At 47.9% G+C, this 21,074-nt stretch overlaps 4 protein-coding genes across 6 annotated transcripts; 1 reads left to right on the top strand and 3 right to left on the bottom strand.

Moving 5' to 3' along the window:
• Positions 1 to 1,069: 1,069 nt before the first annotated feature.
• LOC136956086 (glycine receptor subunit beta-like) lies at positions 1,070 to 6,402 on the bottom strand. Of its 2 annotated transcripts, none has more exons than XM_067249914.1 (10): positions 6,241 to 6,402; positions 5,555 to 5,661; positions 4,835 to 4,902; positions 4,454 to 4,680; positions 4,217 to 4,299; positions 3,764 to 3,901; positions 3,028 to 3,180; positions 2,159 to 2,307; positions 1,845 to 2,003; positions 1,070 to 1,563 (listed from the first exon to the last, which is right to left on the bottom strand). In XM_067249914.1, exons 1-10 carry the CDS (start codon positions 6,396 to 6,398, stop codon positions 1,258 to 1,260), a joined length of 1,548 nt encoding a protein of 515 aa, XP_067106015.1. In that variant the 5' UTR covers positions 6,399 to 6,402; the 3' UTR covers positions 1,070 to 1,257. The 2 variants fall into 2 exon arrangements, with proteins under 2 accessions (XP_067106015.1, XP_067106014.1); XM_067249913.1 differs by having other exon boundaries at positions 1,839 to 2,003.
• Positions 6,403 to 9,389: 2,987 nt separating this feature from the next.
• LOC136956089 (dihydropteridine reductase-like) lies at positions 9,390 to 12,737 on the bottom strand. 2 transcript variants are annotated; one of them, XM_067249916.1, is made up of 7 exons: positions 12,629 to 12,737; positions 11,594 to 11,686; positions 11,339 to 11,435; positions 10,862 to 11,002; positions 10,078 to 10,186; positions 9,774 to 9,857; positions 9,390 to 9,704 (listed from the first exon to the last, which is right to left on the bottom strand). In XM_067249916.1, the coding sequence occupies exons 1-7, from the start codon at positions 12,731 to 12,733 to the stop codon at positions 9,605 to 9,607; spliced, it is 729 nt and encodes a 242-aa protein (XP_067106017.1). In that variant the 5' UTR covers positions 12,734 to 12,737; the 3' UTR covers positions 9,390 to 9,604. The 2 variants fall into 2 exon arrangements, with proteins under 2 accessions (XP_067106017.1, XP_067106018.1); XM_067249917.1 differs by lacking the exon at positions 12,629 to 12,737 and adding an exon at positions 12,116 to 12,332.
• A 6-nt stretch (positions 12,738 to 12,743) lies between these two features.
• pmm2 (phosphomannomutase 2) lies at positions 12,744 to 14,872 on the top strand. Its single transcript, XM_067249915.1, has 8 exons — positions 12,744 to 12,928; positions 13,208 to 13,319; positions 13,555 to 13,631; positions 13,722 to 13,813; positions 13,911 to 14,010; positions 14,228 to 14,303; positions 14,402 to 14,517; positions 14,642 to 14,872. The coding sequence occupies exons 1-8, from the start codon at positions 12,854 to 12,856 to the stop codon at positions 14,744 to 14,746; spliced, it is 753 nt and encodes a 250-aa protein (XP_067106016.1). The 5' UTR covers positions 12,744 to 12,853; the 3' UTR covers positions 14,747 to 14,872.
• A 7-nt stretch (positions 14,873 to 14,879) lies between these two features.
• LOC136956431 (folliculin-interacting protein 2-like) lies at positions 14,880 to 20,652 on the bottom strand. The gene is given in 17 exon segments (XM_067250326.1): positions 14,880 to 15,305; positions 15,614 to 15,729; positions 15,852 to 16,037; positions 16,200 to 16,356; positions 16,960 to 17,101; positions 17,244 to 17,413; positions 17,723 to 17,863; positions 18,036 to 18,124; positions 18,254 to 18,479; positions 18,780 to 18,891; positions 19,007 to 19,133; positions 19,225 to 19,300; positions 19,651 to 19,722; positions 19,788 to 19,888; positions 19,977 to 20,075; positions 20,228 to 20,336; positions 20,630 to 20,652. Coding segments are annotated over 17 exon segments (2,025 nt in total). The 3' UTR covers positions 14,880 to 15,226.
• Between the last annotated feature and the right edge of the window lie 422 nt (positions 20,653 to 21,074).

A 21,074-nucleotide genomic window follows, 5' to 3' on the forward strand; every position in this document is an offset into this window, starting at 1 on the left:
GATGTTCTCTTGACTTAAGATGAAATTGCATTTTATCAAACTTATATCATAGCATCTGTTCATGGCCTTTTAAACTTATGGCCAAATTGGGTTGTATCAAACTTATATCACAGCATCTTTATGCTTGCATTTTATCAAACTTAAACCATCACAATGTTTTAGCAGTTTATCAAACATATTTGAGCATAATTGATTAGCATTTTATCAAACTTATATAATAGCATCTTTATATGGCGTTTTATCAAACTTATATCAAAGCATATTAACATGTGCTATATCAAACATATACTGTATGCTGTGTATCATTGCATATTTATATCAAAGCATTTTAGGCATGGACAGATACATCTTAATGTTAATCACAGCTCATGCCACAATTACCCCCCCCCCCCCCCCCACCACCACCACCACCATCACTGCCGCACACATTTTCCACATCTCCAGTTTCTCTACTCCCCCTTCCCCCCACCCCTCACAGTAGTGGGGCAGCTAAGTACAAAGTTTGGCAAAGTCGTTCACTTTGTGATACAAGCACCAAATATCGCACAGGAACTCATCAAGGGGTTAGTTGATATAAAAATAACCATACAAGAAAGTGTTTACAATTAAGATGGTAAAAGGTTAAACCATCTGTCTTTAATTGTATATAATTTTTTTTCTTGAATATGGCTGACATTTGAGAATCTTTGTCCAAGGGGCAAATAGATTGAAACAAGTGCTGTCTTTGTCAACTGGAGGAAAGGGAAGATATTAAATGTCCACCAATCTATGTAGCACAGATCAGGATGGATACAGTGTGATTGGAAAAAATGTCCCTGTCTGGTTAGATGAAGGTGAAGGTACGGAAGCAACTTTGAGGAGGTACATCAAAGCTGTATACTGATGTTTAACTATACAAAATCAAATGTTTCAAAAGAATGCTTTCTATTAGGCCACTAAGACATAAAATGTACTGAACCTTCCAAAAATTATGAATTATTCCATCCTACAAAACACGGATGGTGCAAAAATAGAATCTCCATGTTTCAAAACATAGGAATTGACCCTATGTAGGAATTGAAGTGAGGAGTTTTTAAATGGTTTTCCTTTTATTATATGTTGAGAATTGCTTCCACTAGCCATCATTCGGTGTCCATCTTGAAAAATGGCAGCCATATTCAAGTTTTGTCTGGCTAACTTGAATTTCCTATTAAGTAGCCTAAAGGTGAACCACATGGAAAATGTCATGCTTGTATCACCCTCTGAATGATTTTGCACTTAGGGGCCAGAGTACAGGTACACAAACCAGTAAATTACGTTGAAGAACAGAAATGTGAAGGGGAACAGAGCTCGTGCATACAGGTCGATGCGTTTGGCTGCAGCAGGGATGACAGGCTTGGGGGCCGCTGGCTTCTTGTTGTTCTTGGCCTGTGATTTGAGCGCGCCGCTGACCTCGATGGGCTTGCCGTAGCAGTCGAAGTTGGACAGCTCAAAGTCCCTGGGGAGAGAGCCTACGATGCTGAAGTCACTGGAGCGCAGATCTGACTTAGATGTACACACCTTCTTACACCTGGTCTCCACAACCTGGACACACACACACACACAAAAAAGGAGAGACAGGGAGACAACACACACCAAAAGAGAGGGTGACAGGCAGGCAGACAGACAGACAGACAGACAGACAGACAGACACCGAGAGACAGAGAAAGCGATCAGTGATGAAATATACTGCCCTTATTGAAAGTGATGTTTTGAAGCCAGCTCTTTCTCTAAGACGGGGGAGGCTGAATTACGCTCAGCAATTATCCCCTTCACATCTTAGAACCTGTCACACCCATCACTGACACACTCACAGACACACTTGCCTGCAGAGTGCTGACATGGATGGGAGTTCCTCCCGTGCCGTTGACTGTGTTGGGGGTCTTGGAGGGCGTCTTTTTGCCCTCCTTTTCTCTCAGGGCTTTCTCCTTGGTCGCCATCTTGGCCTTCTCCTCCTCAATGCGTTTTGGACTGTTCAACATCACCTGACAAACACACACACACTTACTTTCAGACACACTCAAACCATCTGTGTGACATTTGTGTGTGTGATGTTTGAATGAGGATATCTGTCTGTGTGTGTTTGCGCGAGGACGTGTGTGTGTGTGTGTGTGTGTGAGAGAGAGACAGAGTGTCTGACCTGCACTACAGCATACTCCACTAGTGAGGAGAAGCCAAAAAGCAGGCAGGTGATGAGCCAGACGTCTATGGCTTTAACGTAGGAGACCTTTGGAAGCTCCGAGGCCAAAGACATGGACTCTGAGGACAGAGATAGCACTGACAGGATCCCTGGGGAGAGACGGGGGAGAAGGGGGAGAGAGGGTGAGAGAGCAATAGGGGAGAGGAGGTAGACAGAATGAGAGATTCAGGGGAGAGGGATGAGAAAGGGTGAGAGATAGGAGAGCGGGGTGAGAGAGGCTGCGAGAGAAATAGAGAGACAGGAGAGAGGGGTGAGAGACGGTGAGAAAGAGAGATGGGATAGGGGTGAGAGAGAGACAGGAAAGAGAGGTAAAAGAGGGCGAGAGACAATGGAGGGGGGTGAGAGAAGGTGAGAGAGAGAGAGAGAGAGAGAGAGAGAGAGAGAGAGAGAGAGCGAGAGCGAGAGAGAGAGAGAGAGAGAGAGAGAGAGAGAGAGAGAGAGAAAGAGAAAGAGAAAGAGAGAGAGAGAGGAGGAAGGAAACCAAGAGGATTCCTGGGGAGAGAAATGGCAGGGAAATAGGCGGGGGAGTAAGAAGTAGATAGAGAGAGAGCGAATACAGAGGTACAGGAGGGATAGAGAGAGAGACTGCTGATGGAGGGAATAATACAGTTGAGAGAAAGACAGCAGGGGGTGATTATGTCAGCAAACTTACCTGGATCAATGGAAGACGGATGGATGGACGGACAGACGAATGTTAGGGGAATGATGTGAGGAGGTGGATCCGTATGACAGTGGAGAGATGGGACATCTGACACCCATCTGGGGAGGGGTCAGGGGTCGGTATGAAGGGTCAGGGGTGATGCCCGTACCTAGGGGCACCCTGGCAGCGCTGGCATCGGGGTTGATCCAGAAGGAGAGCCATGACAGGACCACAATGAGAAGCGTGGGCGCGTACACGCCCATCAGGTAAAACCCCACCTGCCTCCGCAGCATGAAGATCACCTCCACACACGTGTAGTAGCCTGTACACACACACACAGATAAGATACACACACACACGGGTCACACACAGATCAGGTACACACATGGCTCACACACACACACATATACAGGTTAGAAAAACACACAGCAGTACACACACATAAATCAGATCTCCACACACACACGTCAGACACACACAGGGCAGACATACATGCATACATTATCTTCCCATCAACTGATATTCAGTCATCAAGGTGCTCGTCCACTTAGATTAATTCATCCATACAAAGGTCTTGCGTAACAGATTTACATGAAAGAAGAGTTACATAAGAGCGGAGGGCCGGGTTCAGAGATGTGTGGCAAACAGATTCCCTTGTCCCCATTTCACTGACTCATACATTAGACATCACCTCAACCTCTCTGCATCCCAGACTGCATCCCAACCTCAGTACAAACACTTTTTGCAACTCAGGCTCAATAGACCACTTTCTGGATTCCAACCTCACTATAACCACATTCTGTAAGTGAAACTGATCTAAACTTTGCTGGGATCACATTCTGCATCTACAACCTCAATATTACCACATTCTGCATCTCAACATCAACTTCACCACAGTGTATAACCTGTGCCGGGGTAGAATTTGGTGCAGTTGCCGTATTCGATGTCTTCCTGTTTGATGTCGAATTGCGGCAGAGCAATCTCATCCATCTGAACTGGGTCTGACTGCCACATGAACACTAGGTCGCTGGTAGTGTAACCAACTGGAAAACACAGATACAACCATGTCAGTGATAGGGGAAGGGGGGCAGGATGTGTGAGTTAGTGAGGGGCTGTGTGAGTCAGTGAGGGGCTGTGTGAGTCAGTGAGGGGCTGTGTGAGTCAGTGAGGGGCTGTGTGAGTCAGTGAGGGGCTGTGTGAGTAAGTGGGTTAGTGGATGAGTTAGTAAGTATGTGAGTGAGTCAGTGAGTAAATTAGTGGCTTAACGAGTTAGTGAGTGTGTGGGTGAGTTAGGGAGTAGTTGGGTGAGTTAGTGAGTGTGTGGGTGAGTTAGGGAGTAGGTGGGTGAGGGATCTTACAGCTCTCCAGCTGCATTTTGCAGAATTGGGTGTCCATGGGGAACAAGGTGAGGTCCAGGGGGCAGGACAGCGTCACTGACAGCCTGGAACACAAGACAGCATCGAACACATTACATAAGCAAAGGAAAAATGTGTGAGGTGTGTGTGTGGTAGTGTGTGCCTCTGCCTTATGCTGAACAGCACGTCTCCATTGCGGAGGATGATAGACTGTGTGTGTGTGGTAGTGTGTGCCCTTGCCTCATGCTGATCAGCACGTCTCCGTTGCGGAAGATGAATAGCAGTATGTTGTCTTGCGTGACGTCGTGGAAGTTGGCATTCTTCTCGTTGGCGAAGAACAAATCGGGCTTCCAAAGACACTGGAACATTTTGGGATCCACCGTCAACGCCTCACTCTTGAAGTCGGCCGGCAGGCGGAGGCGAGGGTCGTTCCAGCGCTGGCGGAGGAAAATATTCACCCGGTAGTCCTGGAGACAGCAATCAAAACCAGGTAGGAACAGTCAATCACAGTTGACAAAAAGACAAATACCGGTAATGTTAAAAAACAACAATGTTGGAGTTAAGGATTCTGAATGCGTATTTTAGTGATGGTGGAGGTTAGTGTTCATGATAGTGACTCACCATGGTGGTCTCCTGGATAGAACCAAAACTGTTGATGAAAATGTTTACTTTGTCTTCAACTGGTATGCCTACAATGCAAACATACATATTCTCATATTACACACTCATAATAATTTGTGCTCAAATACATAATTTTTTATTCTTACTCAAAAACATACTCGTAAATTGACACACAGTATTTTTTGTGGTAGTAGTTGTAGATCTAGGAGATCTAGTTCTAGTGGCTCCAGGGGTTGTAGTTTTAGTCTCTCGTGGGGTTGTAGTTCTAGTGGGATCAGGAGCTGTAGTTCTAGTGGCTCAAGGGGTTGTAGTTGTGAGTGGTTATGGTTTTAAGGTGGTCAAGTTTCTATGTCCATTTTGGACCATCAGACATCTAAAAAGCTTCTGAGATCAGGTCATGTGACATTCCGCTTGACTCGTTCTTCACTGAACAGCATATGGTCATGGCCTGCAGCCCTCTCAGACATCTAATCAACCACAAACATTCCTCCTGTCCTCTACTCCCCCCCCCCCCCCCCCCCACACACACACACACAGCCAGCCACAGGAAAGAAATCCCATTTTAAACAAACAACAAAAATCCATAAAGCTTTGCGTTGAATTGTACTTCTTTGGACGTGGATATGTTAATTAATTCACTCTGGCTAAACTATACACCCTCTGCCGCAGGATTAGGTTAGATACTCTCTCAGGGTACAAGCCCTAACTAAGGTGACCAACCTTTGAAGTTGGGTCGGATGCGGGGGTCATAGCTGACCATCAGACGGTTCAGGATGTTGCTGGTGGAGTTGGCAGGAACCTGGGCCAGTTCCTCTGCCGACAATTCCCTGTACAACAACACAATGTTACCATGGGGACCCTGACCATACCATTCAGGACTGGAGTTTAATAGTTGGAGTAAGTTTACAGCTTGGTTTATTATCGTTTTTGTGGACCTAGGTTTTCTAGCTGGTGATCTTAGTGGAGCGCAGTTTAACTACCTGATGTTAGTGTGGAGCGATAGTTTAACTAGCTGATGTTAGTGTGGAGTGGAGTTTAACTACCTGATGTTAGTGTGGAGCGATAGTTTAACTAGCTGATGTTAGTGTGGAGTGGAGTTTAACTACCTGATGTTAGTGTGGAGTGTAGTTCAACTAGCTGATGCTAGTGTGGTGCATTGTTTACATTTACATTTAGTCATTTAGCAGACGCTCTTATCCAGAGCGACTTACAGTAAGTACAGGGACATTCCCCCGAAGCAAGTAGGGTGAAGTGCCTTGCCCAAGGATACAACGTCAGTTGGCATGACTGGGAATCGAACTGGCAACCTTCGGATTACTAGCCCGATTCCCTCACCGCTCAGCCACCTGACTCCCCCATCTAATTAAATCAAGTTTAATTAGATGTAGTTTAGCAATGTCACTTACGATGGACAGATGACTTTCTGGCCTTTCTTGCCTTTGACCCCCTTGGCTCCTGTCAGGTCGAACCAGAGCAACAGCAGCAGCAGGAGCCGCCATCCCGTCTGAGCCATGCTCTCTTCCTGGACACACACACACACAGGCATGCACACACACACAGGCATGCACACACACACAGGCATGCACACACTCAAGCATATGCACACAATCCCACACACATGCACACGCACACAAGCACACACACACACATACGAAGACACCCACACATACAGACACATGCACACACACATGCATGAAAGAAACCGACACAAACAGACACATGTAAACATGCCCACGTGCACACAGACACACACACACACAGTTACAGTTAGTTGAATATTTTTTTATATTATCTGGATGCAACTTGCCTTCGTTACAACCCTGTTGTTTAGAACCCTTCCCAGTTCATGTGAGTATCAATATGCACTTAAAACTCGGAATTCTGTGGGCTGTTCACAGGCTAAAGAGTGTCTAACAAGACTGTTGCAGAGTGGTCATTACCATGACAAAGCAGACCGCACGGCAGCGGTCAGAAAGCTGTCCCGGTATGTAGGTTAACCAACCCCTCCGGTGGATAACTCATCCACGGTTCTCCTCACTTTCCTGCTGACACGTGCAGTCCCCCTCGGTCGCCTTCCCTACTTCTCCTCGCGGGAGCCTGCACCTCTACATCCTATCCAGTGTCGGCGGGAACGGCGAACCGCACGCAGCTTCGTGCCCGCCTCACGAGCTCGTTAATCAACTGGGGTGTCACTAACCCACGAGAGAGGCCGTCCCGTCGTGGGAGGGGGAGAGAGGAGGGGGGAGATGACAATACTGCGGCTATGCAGGGAAACGCATTCACTGAATGGCGTAGGGCCATAGCTACCATCAACAGTATCCAACTACGGAGGCAATAAGGCTACATAATCAACTCCAATAACTCTGTTGATCACTTAAAATTCTCAGAATACGCAATCACACAGCGCCTGCATTGAGCTGCAGGACACGGCTGCTTCCTACACTAAAATGCAAAATGGAAGGAAATATGCTGGTCTTACCCTCCTGCGCGGGATGAAATATTTCAGAAGATCCGGTAAATACACATTACAGCACTGTCACGCTCCCCTTACGCCAGTCTCCTCGCGTGTCCTGTCCTGAAGTTCTCCTCAGCGCCCGCCCGCATGCGTGCGCGGAGAGGAGGGGGAATAATATGAGCGAGAGAGAGCAGAACGAGAGGGAGAATGTGTGCATGTGTGCGCGCGCGCGCGTGTGCACCTGCTCTTTTACATGCGCAGTCTTGGGAAAACTACCGTCAGCATCACGTCGAAGCGCGAGCACGGTATAAAAGTCAATGTGGCACGCGCAGCCAACACTTTAATATCCCTTCATCTCTTCGCCGGGGGTGCCTTGAAGGTTACTGTGAGTCTCTCTGTGCCCTGCTATCACTCTCTCTCTCTCTCTCTCTCTCTCTCTCTCTCTCTCTCTCTCTCTCTCTCTCTCTCTCTCTCTCTCTCTCTCTCTCTCTCTCTCTCTCTCTCTCTCTCTCTCTCTCTCTCTCTCTCTCTCTCTCTCTCTCTCTCTCTCTCTCTCTCTCTCTCTCTCTCTCTCTCTCTCTCTCTCTCTCACACACACACACACACACACACACTCCAACAGGCGGACAGAGCGTTTTCGGAAGGTTTGACACAGCCTATGCTGTGTGCCGTACTGGGAAACGGGGGGAGACGGACAACGCTGGTATCAACCATTCGTTTCCTCATACGTGCGCATCAGTATTGATTTTTGAATCTGGTCAAGTCAGGCAAATCCGAGTGTAAACCATGTCAGCCACACATGTTTCAGAAAGGTGGTGGGGGCGCGGGCGTGGGGGCGGAGTGACAGACAGGGATTGATTGGTTGAGTTAGAGAGAGAAAGGGATAGAGAGGGTTGAGTTGAATTGGAAAAAGAAACGGGAGGTTGAGAATGTTGTTGGAGGGAGAGAGACAGCCTGGGGTAAAAAACAGGGAGGGGGGTGGGGGAACTATGATATAGCCTAATCCTTCGACAATCAAATATCCTAATCCTGTATAACTATAGGCCTAGTTTTAAACCAGTCTGAGGACACGCCGTGTTTGTGGGTTACATTCCAACACAATATCTCCAGTTTCTCCAGAGCAGGTTCCTCATGCTCGCGAGCTAACGGTATCCGGTTATTATGTATGATAGCTGCTTCTCGTCACAGCGCGCTGTTCATGCGGCAGTCCGCGCGGTAAGCTACATGATGATAATTCAACATGGCCCACTGCGCTCCAGCCTCCAATTAAAGTCCATACCGACAGTGGAGCACATAGGACACCTCGTCCGTTGAAGGATCTTGTTACCGCTAAAGTAGATTGTGGTCCATAAAGTGAACGATCTCGGCTTGTGAGTGCAGAATTCTCCGGCAACGTGTCCTGCGTGAAGCAGGACCATGGACAACGTCGAAGGCATGGAGGCGCTCATACTGGCACAATACAGTGCTAGTAGTGAACCGCTGACCATCCGTTTTTACATATAGGAGTAAGCCCATAGATACTGTGTAGAACTACCATTATATGCTTGCAAAACTTTCGTTGCTCAATTTTATGTACAAAGATCCTCACATTCACACCTTGTTAAAGTCAGAGCGACACCAGCTTGGACATCTTTGGTAGAAGCTTAAATCACACGAGACTTCTGTATCCCAGTTCTTATTTGACTTCATGGCTCTCAAATTAATTCGCACACGTATTACTTATAATACCACTATCAACCACACGAAGGCGCACAAACATGGCTGATGTCAGCAGTCTTGTCCCAGACTGAAGATCCAAGGTAACGACAAACGTCATTCAGAAGCTTCAAAAGGTCAAAAATTGAACTATGAGAAAAAAAACGAAAAAAATAAACATTATCATAAATGAATGAAATAAGTGTTAGGCCTCAATAGTTATAAATCCAGTGAGTGGTGCAACCACTGGTTTAGACAGTGTATACAACAAGACTACACAGTATAACCACAACAGATCCAGAATAAAGACATTGCAGAGAAACAATGGAAGAGACCCAGCTGTACAGATGAGACACACAGCAGAGGAGCAGACTCAGCCGACACAGAAATGACAGGATAACCACATCAGTTTTAGGGTTTATAGCAGCTGGAGGCACCTTACACAGGGGACAGATTGTGTACACACACACACACACACACCTTAAAACGTGCACTGCTTGTTTACAGGGGCTCTAGTGGGATGTGTTAAGGTTCTGCTCAGTTAGAATGGGACCTGAGACACAGGCAGATTTTGAGTTGGCAATTTGGACAATTACTTCCCAGGGGGGCGTGGCCTGTGTCTATACGGGCGTGGCCTGTGTCTGGCCCTGTGATGTCACCAGCTCCACCAGTGTACCGGACGCAGGACGGTTCTCTCCACTCGTCCAGTTGTAGAACAGTCTGAAAGACAGAGCACAGTCATCACTAACACACACCCACACCCACACACACACAGGTTAGGTCACTTACTCAGCCACGTATTCCAACGGCGTCCAGGAAGTGGTGTCACCCTCTGGCATAAACTTCCTGTTCATGGGCGTGTCCAATGTGACACTGTGGAGGAGCAGGATTTGTCAATTAGATGCTTTCTAGTCTGTCATGAGTGTGTATGATTTGATGGAATCTGAGACAAACATGCAGAAAAAGACAGACAGACAGACAACAACCAGAGAGACAAGCAGGCAGAGAGACCGAGACATGGATAGAGAAAGAGACAGTCAGACACTGACAGACAGAGAGACAGACAGACACACACACACACAGACAGACTCACGGCAGTATAGCGACAGCAGTTGCTCCAGGAGGCAGACCACTGTTGGCCCCTGCTAGAGACTGACACAGCTGGTGGACAGCTGCCTTCGCCATGCCATAACCCAGCATACCTGGAGACACAGCAATGGTAGTGCTGCAACAGTACTATCTTACTGTAGAAGTACTGTGTAGTAATACATTATTACAGTAACAGCAATACTATAGTACTGTAGTAGTATTACTGTTACAGAATGGAATACTGTAGCAATACATTACCATTACTGTAAGAGTAATACTGCGGTACTGTGCAGTAGTCCTGTAGGAATATACCATTACTGTAAGAGTAATACTGTGGTACTGTGCAGTAGTCCTGTAGGAATATACCATTACTGTAGCAGTAATTCTGTACTGGAGTAGTAATAGTACTGTAGTGGCATTACTTTGGTAGTGAGTGTCCACAGGTACACTCTTGCACTTTTGAGGTTCTTGCTGTTTAATTGTAACTTGTCTAACTACATGCTCTTATTGTTCTTCCCTTTGGACTTATTTGGTTTAACCATCTATGCTTCATGTTTGGCTACCCGCAATGTTTGGGGCTATCTCGTTGTCATGATCAGGGACCTATGCACTTTTGTAAAACTGTCTCTGGGAAGTCGCTTTGGATAAAAGCGTCTGCTAAATGCATAAATGTAAATGTAAGATTCCTTTCCGAGATTCCTAAGTCCTGTAGTCACACTGAACATTAGGGGTTTGTGTGTGTGCCTGGGTATATATGTGTGTGTAACTGGGTTTGAGTGGGTGTGTACCTGGGGATCCAGTCAAACCAGCCTTGGCCCCCGCCAAAGTGAGCAGCCCTCCCTCCTTCAGGTGTTTGGTTGCTAGGTGACTGGAAATGGTTGAGGTCCACACACTCTGTTTCCACATCAAGTCACTGTTCTTAAAGAGAGCTGGAAGGATGAAGTGAGAAGGAAGAAGAGAAGTGTAGAGAAGAGTGGGGGGAGGCAGAGAGAGAGGGAGAGAGCGGGTTACTGAGAAATAATGTGAAGTCTTCATTAAGAGAGTCAGGTGGCTGAGCGGTGAGGGAGTCGGACTAGTAATCCGAAGGTTGCCAGTTCGATTCCCGGTCATGCCAACTGACGTTGTGTCCTTGGGCAAGGCACTTCACCCTACTTGCCTCGGGGGAATGTCCCTGTACTTACTGTAAGTCGCTCTGGATAAGAGCGTCTGCTAAATGACTAAATGTAAATGTAAGAGAGGGAAGGAGATGGGGTCTGCAAGTTGACCTTTTGCCTTGGCGCTTCCTCCTGCCCAGCCTCCTGCCACACACAGAATGGCATCCACCTTCTGTTCCCCTAGTAACGAAGACACATCTGCCGTCACCTATGCAATGAAACACATCCATAATCAGTATCAACTTACCAGTTCTGGTACATGCAAGTTATTGGTGGTCTGAGTCATTGTCATTTCGTATTAATGGACTAAATAGATTTTCAACATTGGTATTGGTATACATGTCTCTCAAACACACACCGACTCACCTGGTCCGCTTGTCCGGTGAAGGAGTCGTTAACTGTAACCAGTACGTTGGCGTTCGCGTCCTCGTTGGCACCGATATCAACGCTCGCGACCCACTGTCAACGAAAATATAATTAAAGATAATTGTCAACTCCGTGAGTTGTCTTCTGAACTGAACAGGTGTGGTACCGAAATAGGTGGTGACCTATCCAAAACTGACCAGGGCCAGGGGTCGCTGTTTTAATGGCTTGCTAATGTTAGGGTTATGGCTCGAACATTTGCGGACCCTTATGGCAAGCGATTAAAACAGCGACACAGTTTTTGATAGGTCACCGATTTCGGTACAACACCGGTTCAGTTCAGAAGACATCTCATGCCGTTGGTAGCATTTAGTCGTAACTAGTACAGCATAGAGATTTACTGTGGGCTACTTAACAATTGCAACTTAGACAGGGTTGCAGAAAGTTCTAGTTAATTAGGCTACATAACTATCTACGGCTGTCCAACTAGATTTAAGTTAAATTACAAGCCAGCTACACACCCACCCAGCTCTTAGATTTGAAGTACTGTACGCATGCAGACCCCAGGGCGCCTTTTCCGCCGTACACAATGACTTTGCGTGCTTCAGCCATACTCTCGATGCGTCCTGCACTCTATCCTCGCTACCTGTTTACTTTGAGGACACCGCTGTACGGCGATTAAACTAGCCTCACATACAAATTGCAAAATGTTCACTCATTCTGGGGTTTAACCGGAAGTCTTTAATGCTAGTCCGAAATCTGCTTCAGACCAATAGTTACAGTGGGCGTTGCTTTGTGGTGTTCCTTAGTTCATATCCCAGCGCAGCCCGTTAAGATGGGCGGCAACTACGCCAGTGTTGTGCTGTCGTGTTTGCGTGGTATAGCTAAACTGGCGTCTGGCCCACATGAACTGCATATAAATGATCAACAACGATGATTTTTAAGACAGTCTGAACGGGTTTCGTCTGTCATACTAGCGTAGAGCGCAGCTAACCTCAGAAAAACACAACATCGATTTAATTCACCCTTTAGACATACCCCAATACAGGATTTCTGTCCCTGTTGCGGAATCTCCGCCGGTTGGAGTATGAATCGAAGATATATCGTACTGCCACTCTGATTGGATAGGAATCCAAAAATCATTTCCCTGTACACAACCGAGGTGACGTTGCAGACAACACGTCTTCCGCACACAATCCAGGTACAGCATTGTGGAAGATAAGATCTACTGTAGAGCTCTTGGAGCCGACTGTTTTAAAGAAAATGAGTGAAAGTGCCACTGACACAAAGACGCTGTGCCTTTTCGATGTAGACGGAACGCTCACCGCTGCACGCCAGGTAAGTAAGACTGATAAGAGAAAAAGAGACAGACAATCATTAGGCTAGAATGTAAACATAATCTAATTAATTATCATCTGTAAATTAAATTAATTTAATAAGTCTTTACTAAGCAGCATTACTCGTTGGCTTGGACAAGCCTCGTCAATACGGCCACTGGAGCAGAAGAGCTAATATTCCTGTTGAAGTTAGGTGCCAGCTAGCTGACTTCCGATACACTGTGTTATAGCGCAGACTCAGAGACTTGTGTGATTTGACTCTGTTTCTGTCTGGTCCCAGCGCGTGACACCGAAGATGTACGAATTCCTTCAGCGCCTTCGGGGGCGCGTACGTGTCGGTGTGGTGGGGGGCTCCGACCTCGACAAGATCCGGGAGCAACTAGGGGAGGACGGTGAGCGTGTGACTGGTGTAACTGATCCCTTGTATAGGCCAGGATGACCTTTCTACAGCCTTTATGTATGTGTGTGAGAGTGTCACACACACACAGACAGACAGACAGACAGACAGACATAGACCATACAGACAGATAGAAATCCCTATAAAAAAAAACTGCCAGGATCTGGTGTCAGCTAGGGGAATCTACTGAAAGTCTACTGTGCCTGTACCTTGTGTGTATTTGTGTCCAGTTGTACAGAAGGCGGATTATGTGTTTGCTGAGAATGGACTTGTGGCCTATAAGAATGGACAACTTCTGGCAGTGCAGGTAAGACTGTCTCTTATTGGCTAGTTTGCCAACCATGTCCCATGTCCACTTCCTTATCTCAGATCCCTGGTCTGTGATTGGTCTGTTTAGAGCATTCAGGCGCACATGGGGGAGGAACTTCTTCAAGACTTCATCAACTTCTGCCTCAACTACATGGCCAAGATCAAGTTGCCCAGAAAAAGGTACACCCACGCACACATACGCACTTCTGCCTCACCCACATGATCAAGATGCCCTGGAAGAGGTACACACACACGACTGACTGGTCCTCTGTCCCAGGGGAACGTTTATTGAGTTCCGTAACGGAATGCTGAATGTGTGTCCTGTTGGTCGGAGCTGCTCTCAGGAGGAGAGGATAGAATTCTACGAACTGGACAAGGTCAGCCTCTCTTCTTACCTCTTTCTGTACCCCTCTGTCTTTATACCTCTGCCTCGCTCTCTGTCAGCCTCCCTCCTCTTCTGGTTTCTCTCTCTCTTCCTGTCTCTAGTTTTTTCTCACTCTGTAAAACAAGCTGCTGTTGATGTTTCAGTCCACTAGATAGCACTGCAGGACAGTCATCACACATTCCAGCACCTTCTTTTTTCTTTTTTTACAGAAAGAACAAATCCGAGACAAGTTTGTCTCAGTGCTGCGGGAAGAGTTCAAAGGCAAAGGCCTGGCATTCTCTATAGGTATGACCTTTGACCCAAGGCCTGGCCTTTCTCTTCAGATCTGACCCCTGAACCTAACACTGACATGCACCCTCTCCTGCCTTCCTGTGTGTGTGAAGGGGGTCAGATCAGCTTTGATGTGTTTCCTGAGGGATGGGACAAGCGCTACTGTCTGGGCCTGCTCGACAGTGATGGATACTCCACTATACACTTCTTTGGAGACAAAACCAACCCTGTGAGTAACACCTAATGCCAGACTGGCTTCTACCGGTATCTATTGGCCTGTAACTGCTCCTTGCTGTGTTCCACTGTAACACAAGTCATGCTATAACTGCTTTATGTGTGTGTGTGTGTGTTAGGGGGGAAATGACTATGAGATTTATGCAGACCCTCGAACCATCGGCCATGAAGTGAGCAGTCCGGAGGACACACAACGCATCTGTGAGCAACTGTTCTTTTCCTGAGAGGAGGAGGAAAGGGGTCAGGGTCAGGGAGGGATGAGTGAACCGTGAGCCATGACATCATCACACCTGTATATAATCACCAGGATGTAAATCAGCTGTTTCTGAATAAAGAACTGAACCATTCAACGTCCAATTCGCTTTAATGTCTCTCTGTCACATACACACACAATCTCTCTGTCACGCACACTGTCTCTCACATATACATACACACACACACACACACACACACACACACACACCATGCCTGCAGTTGATAGCTTCTCCCCCCAGTCTGTAACAGAACGTCAGTCTCAGAGTTGGAGCTGCACTAGACATGCAGTACTGCAGAACATCCTCTTCTTTTCCTCTCTTCTTCTTCGATCTCTTCTCTTCCTCCTCCATAGTAGAGCCTGGACCACACATGGGGAGTGCACTCCTCTTTCTCCTCTTCTTCTCCTCTACATGAAGGCCTGGGTCTCACAGGGAGAGGGCCCTCCTGCTCTACAGGAAGGCCTGAGCCACACAGGGAGTGTGTGTTCCGGCCACAGCAGCTAGCAGAGCAACGTCCTCACACTCAATCCTGCGAGAACACACAAAATCCATCATTTATACATCCTCTGTATTCATTATTTGTACTGCAGTGTGTGTGCGTGTGTGTGTGTGCCTACCCCACGGTTATAGCCAGGCCTTTGGTACTGCAGTGAGTGTGTGTGCCTACCCCACGGTTATAGCCAGGCCTTTGGTACTGCAGTGAGTGTGTGTGCCTACCCCACGGTTATAGCCAGGCCTTTGGTACTGCAGTGAGTGTGTGTGCCTACCCCACGGTTATAGCCAGGCCTTTGGTACTGCAGTGAGTGTGTGTGTGTGTGTGTGAGTGTGTGTGCCTACCCCAAGTGTGTGGCCAGGTCTTTGGTACTGCAGCGGGTGTGATCTCTCAGGTAGACTGCCAGCAGTCTGCTTCTCAGGTACAGCTCCTGGAGACAGTCCTCCAGGTGTCTCACACACTGCAGAACACACACACACATTAAACACTGTGTGTGTGTGCACAGCTTGTACGACTACACTAGCGTGTGCTTACATTGCCTTGGTGGCCCCAGTCTTAGCGTTTACAGATGTGTGTTCTTACATATTGTGGCCCCAGCCCCAGCTTGAACAGGTGTGTGGTGGAGAGCAGCAGGGTGGAGACTAGAGAGGAGGGGGCCACCTCGGGCCCCAGGCCCCTCCTCTGACTGCTGGCCACCTGGACACACACACGCTCCACGTCCGCCAGCACACACACCGCCTCAGCCATGGGTTCGTCAAGCACGGGGTACTAAACACAACAACAGACCTGTTATAAACCTGTTAAACACTGTTTTAAGCTTCCATTCAAACACCGGTAACACTGACATTCTACAGAGTGAGAAGAGGGAAGGAGAAGATTGAAAGAAAAAACAGAAGTTGGGAGGTGGGGCCAAGTGATGATGTCACTCACCAAGACGGCATGCTCCAAATCTCCCATGATGCTTTGCAGCAGGTGCTGGTGAGCCATGGTGCCATGGAGAGCAAAGTCTGCCAGGTAGTCAGGGCTGAACTCTCCAAGCAACGAACGACCCAGGTCACTCACACACACCCCATGCACCGCCTCAAACCTAATACACACACACAGGTGTGTAAGAAGGCAACACACACATTGTGTTTTCTTGTGTGAATGCAGCTGTTACTGTTACCTGGGCAAGGGCAGCTCCAGCTCTGGTGCTGTGTTCGGTTGTCTTGAGAACAAACAGCCGATGTTGTCATCCTCACTGGATTGATCCTCCCCCACCTCCTCTCCTTCCCCCTTTCTGACAACTTCTCCTCCCTCGTCTTCCCCTCTTCCTTTGGCTCTTCCCTCTGCTCCTCCTCCCCCATCCTCTCCAACCCTTATTCTGTCTCCCTCCTCCCCCTCTCCTCCGCCTACTCCTCCTCCTTCCAGACCCATACTCTCCAACTCCCAGGTGGGCAAATCCCCCCTACCCCTGTCTACCCTCTCCTGTGTGTGTGATGGGTGTGTATGAGGAGAGTTTGTGTGTGAGGTGTGTGTTTGAGGAGTGTGTAAGGGGTGTGTGTGAGCAGGGTGTGGTTGCGTGTGAAGGATGTGTGAGGGGTGGGTTTGAGGAGTATCCGTGGGGTGTGTGTGAGGTGAGGGTTGTGCGTGAGGAGTGTCTGTGTGTGGGGGGGGTACGTGAGGTGAGGGGTGGGGTTGAGGAGTGTGCGTAGGAGTGTGTTCCTCCAGGGGAGAGCAACGTATGAAGTAGGAGAGGACGTAGAGGAGGCGCTGGACCTGATCCCTCCTCCTGCCTAAGACCACCGTCCGACACACACGCAGGGGACTGCCCAGAGCTCCATACAGGTCACCTGAACACACACACACACACACACACTGTTAGGACTGCCCTCTCTTTTGAACAGGTCACCTCCGGTACACACACACACATGTACACACACAAGGTTTAGGTGTAGTTCGGGGGGGGGTCAGAGTTTAAGGATGAAATCTCACCAAGCTGAGCCCACAGGGGGTTGTAGGGGTGGGACTTGCCCAGCATGTGCACTGATTGGCTGGTGTGTTTCTCACAAAGGCCTGTGATTGGTGGCTGGTTGCTGGGGGTTACCGTTGGGACCCAAGCCAGGTGATGAGTCAGTACGGCCGTGAGGAGAGACGAGAGGAAACTGACAAACACATAAACACACAATCACACACACACAAGTTGTGACATAGGCTCATGCTAGGCTCATGCTTTTGCAACAGTGTGTAATTAGAACATAACAGAACAAATTTATATATTGTTGTTATGGTGTGTTATTAGACAATGTGGTATTAAATAACTTTGGTTATTATGTATTATAGTCCACAATAATACTATATTATTATACTTCAACAGTAATACAGGCCATAGCAGTACTACAGTGATATGGTACATAGTTAAGGGCTAATCTTACCAGCCTTATATACAATAGCATAGCATAGCATAGTCTCACTTGCTCCGGGTGTCCATCAGTGCACTCAGCTCCTGCAGAAAGCGCTGACAAAGACGGTCTCGCTCAGCATTCTGGGATACCATGGTCAACCACACTGGCTCCAAGATTCTCGGGGCCATGAAGAGGTTCCAGAGTGCTGTCCTACACACACACACACACACACACACACACACACACACACACACACACACACACACACACACACACACACACACACACACACACACACACATTAATGCTCTGAATCTATTGCTGTAACATCTGACCCTGCAGACCATCAGAACCTGTGATTACCATGACGATGCCCTCTGACCTGAACTCTGCCAGCGCGTCCATGACCCGGCTGACGTACAGCTGCTGCCTCTGGGTCGAATCATTCACTTGGCGACACAGCAACATGGCCTGGACACACACAAACAAACATACATATAAGCAGAGTAGAAAACAGAAGAGAGCACAAAGCACACATCTAACACGCAGCGTGTATATTGAACAGCAAATTTAAACACACACAACCACAGTGTTACACACCCTCTCAACTGCCATCTTGAGTTTGTTCAGGTGAGCCTCAATGAGGGGGAAGTGGGAGAAGAAGAAGTCGATGAAGGAGTGTGTGTCGTCCTGTGTTCCAGTCGGCGAGGACTGCGTGTCTTCTGGCAGAGTGATGATGATGCTCAGAGCAATCTTCCTCCTCCGTGCCATGACAGGACCAGAGCTGCAGCTCTCGTCTGATTGGCTGAACCTCTCCTCACTGCTCCTGGTACACAGGGGATAGGTCAACCAGTGCCCTTTCTCCAGCTGCACGTACAGTATTAACCACACTGTGAACAACACCTCAACAACACTGTAAATTACAGTGCAACACACCACTCTGTAAATTACAGTGCAACAAACTACACAGTGAACTACACTGCAACAAACTAAACTGAGAACAACACTGCAACAAACTACATTGTGAACCGTAATGCCACAAAGTACGTTGTGAACTACACTACAACAAACGACATCGTACTGCAGCCTCTGCACTGCTGTGTGACAACAGAAAGCATTCCGTTACCGAGGAGTATGGTACTCCAGGCTGGTGTTGAAGCTGCGTTGTAGGCGTCTCTGATAGGATGAGCTGGAGGAAGGGGTGGAGCCTGGCGAGGCCAAGGGTGTGGCCAGTGATGCTGAGAGTCAAGAAAGGTTTAAGGTTAAGGGGTTCATTATGGGTGACTGTGACAAAGGTGCACTTCGCTGTAACTATGGTGACAATAACCATGACAACAGTGTAGGAGGGGGTACCTGAGCGAGCTATGCCACTGTCTCCATCTTCACAGAACACTCGTCCAGGCATGTCCACTGGAGTGCTGTGGGCTGGCACACACACACACACTCACATTTTATACCTTATACCATACCCTCTATTATACTACATGCAGTATCACAAGCAAAAATCCTGTGTGGCCAAATCTGTTATTGCACTGCCATTGTGTGTGTCTGTGTGTGCCTGTGGTCCATACAGTACCTATACTACCACTGCTGCTGATGCTGTGGCCAGGACAGTCTTGGGAGGCAAATTCAAAACTATCATGTAACCTAGACACACACACACACACACACACACACTGTTAAAAGACACTCACACACACCTGGACATTCACACTGTTGGAAGACACACACATACCCAGACACATACACTATTTGAGGACATACACTTTTAGAAGATATGCGCCCCCCCCCCCCCACACACACACCTCCACACACACACTGTCAGAAGAGATACATTTATATTAGTAACTGATAAAAATGTTTGAGAGATACATTTATATTAGTAACTGAACAAAATGATTGACAGATACATTTATATTAGTAACTGATCAAAATGATTGACAGATACATTTATATTAGTAACTGATCAAAATGATTGACAGATATATTTTTCTTACGTGTTTGTGCTTCCCATGGAGCTGCCAACTCGAGCAGAGAAAACTTTACTGACCATCAGCTGAGGAGGAGATCTGTTGGGACAGACAGTGATGTCACCACACAACTCACCATGGTAACAGGAGCAACTGTTTCTCACCTTATGTGATGGATCTTGAGCGTAGAGCCCTTGTAACTCATGGCAACTGATCCAAACATCATCTCCCCAAACATGTTGACATCTGACGATGGTCGGGTGTACTAGAACACACACACACACACACACAGTGCTATCACCGTTTCTCAAAGCTGTGTGGATCTTTTCAAATGTGTGCGTGTTTGTGTGTACCTGGTAACTGGGTGAGGGCTCTCTTTGTTTGTGACTCTGGGTGCTTATTCCAGGACTCTTCTGGCAACGTGTGGGAGACTCTGCTTCCTCTCCACCAGCCTCCACACACACACACACACACACACAGTTTTAAACTCTGACCTGCTTTGGCCTCTTTATGCTGCAGCATCATGAGACCACAGGATTACAACATGTGACAAAGGCTTTAGTAATGCACACACACATGCACAGATGCACAAACACACACTCACCTGTTTCTTGATGGTGGAGGAGTCGAACAGGACCTGTCTGCCTCGACGCTCACAGTCCTGAAACAGCAGCAGCCTGATCTGACTCAGATCCAAATCCCCCGATACCCAGCTGGAGGAGAGGAGGAGATAAGAGGACAAGAGGAGAGGAGAGCGAGAGGACAGGAGGAGAGGAGAGTGAGAGGACAGGAGGAGGAGAGGAGGAGAGAAGACAGGTGAGGAAAGACAAGAGGAGAGAGGAGATGGGAGGGGAGAGAGGAGGATAGACGGAGAGGAAGATTAGACAAGAAGCGGTGAGGGGGGGAAAGGGGGAGAGGAAGAGAGGTTAGGAAAATAGAAGGGAGGATGGTTGAAAGCAGGAATATTCCAGTAAACATGGAATCAGCAGACAGAAATACAGTCTACCTGCTCTCCATGCTGGTCTCCATGATGGTCCAGGCCAGGGGCTGCTGCCAGGGTTTGTGTCCCAGTCTCAGGGCCCCTCAGCGGGCTACTGCCCCAGCCTGCCCCCCCTCTCTACACACATCCTGGAGCACAAGACTGTCAGATGACCGACTGAGACTGGCTGCGGCTGAGGCTGCACACTGCTGTTGCGTGTGTGTATGTGTGTGTGTGTGTGTGTGTGAGAGAGATCAGGGGGAGGGCAAGGGAAATACACCGCGTGGTCTGTTTCCCATACTGTAAACAAACACACACTTTCAGTGAAGCACCCCTCCAACACACACACACTCTCACCGCTGTATTTCCATCTTCAGGGGTGTGTCTGTTTATAGTATCTGTGTCCCCCCAAATTGTTTCTAGGATTGCCAGGTGTCGAGCAAGGTCTTGCCATTTCTCTCAGGGCAAGGCT

The sequence above is a fragment of the Osmerus mordax genome, chromosome 14, assembly GCF_038355195.1.
Source record: "Osmerus mordax isolate fOsmMor3 chromosome 14, fOsmMor3.pri, whole genome shotgun sequence".
Classification (NCBI taxonomy): domain Eukaryota; kingdom Metazoa; phylum Chordata; class Actinopteri; order Osmeriformes; family Osmeridae; genus Osmerus; species Osmerus mordax.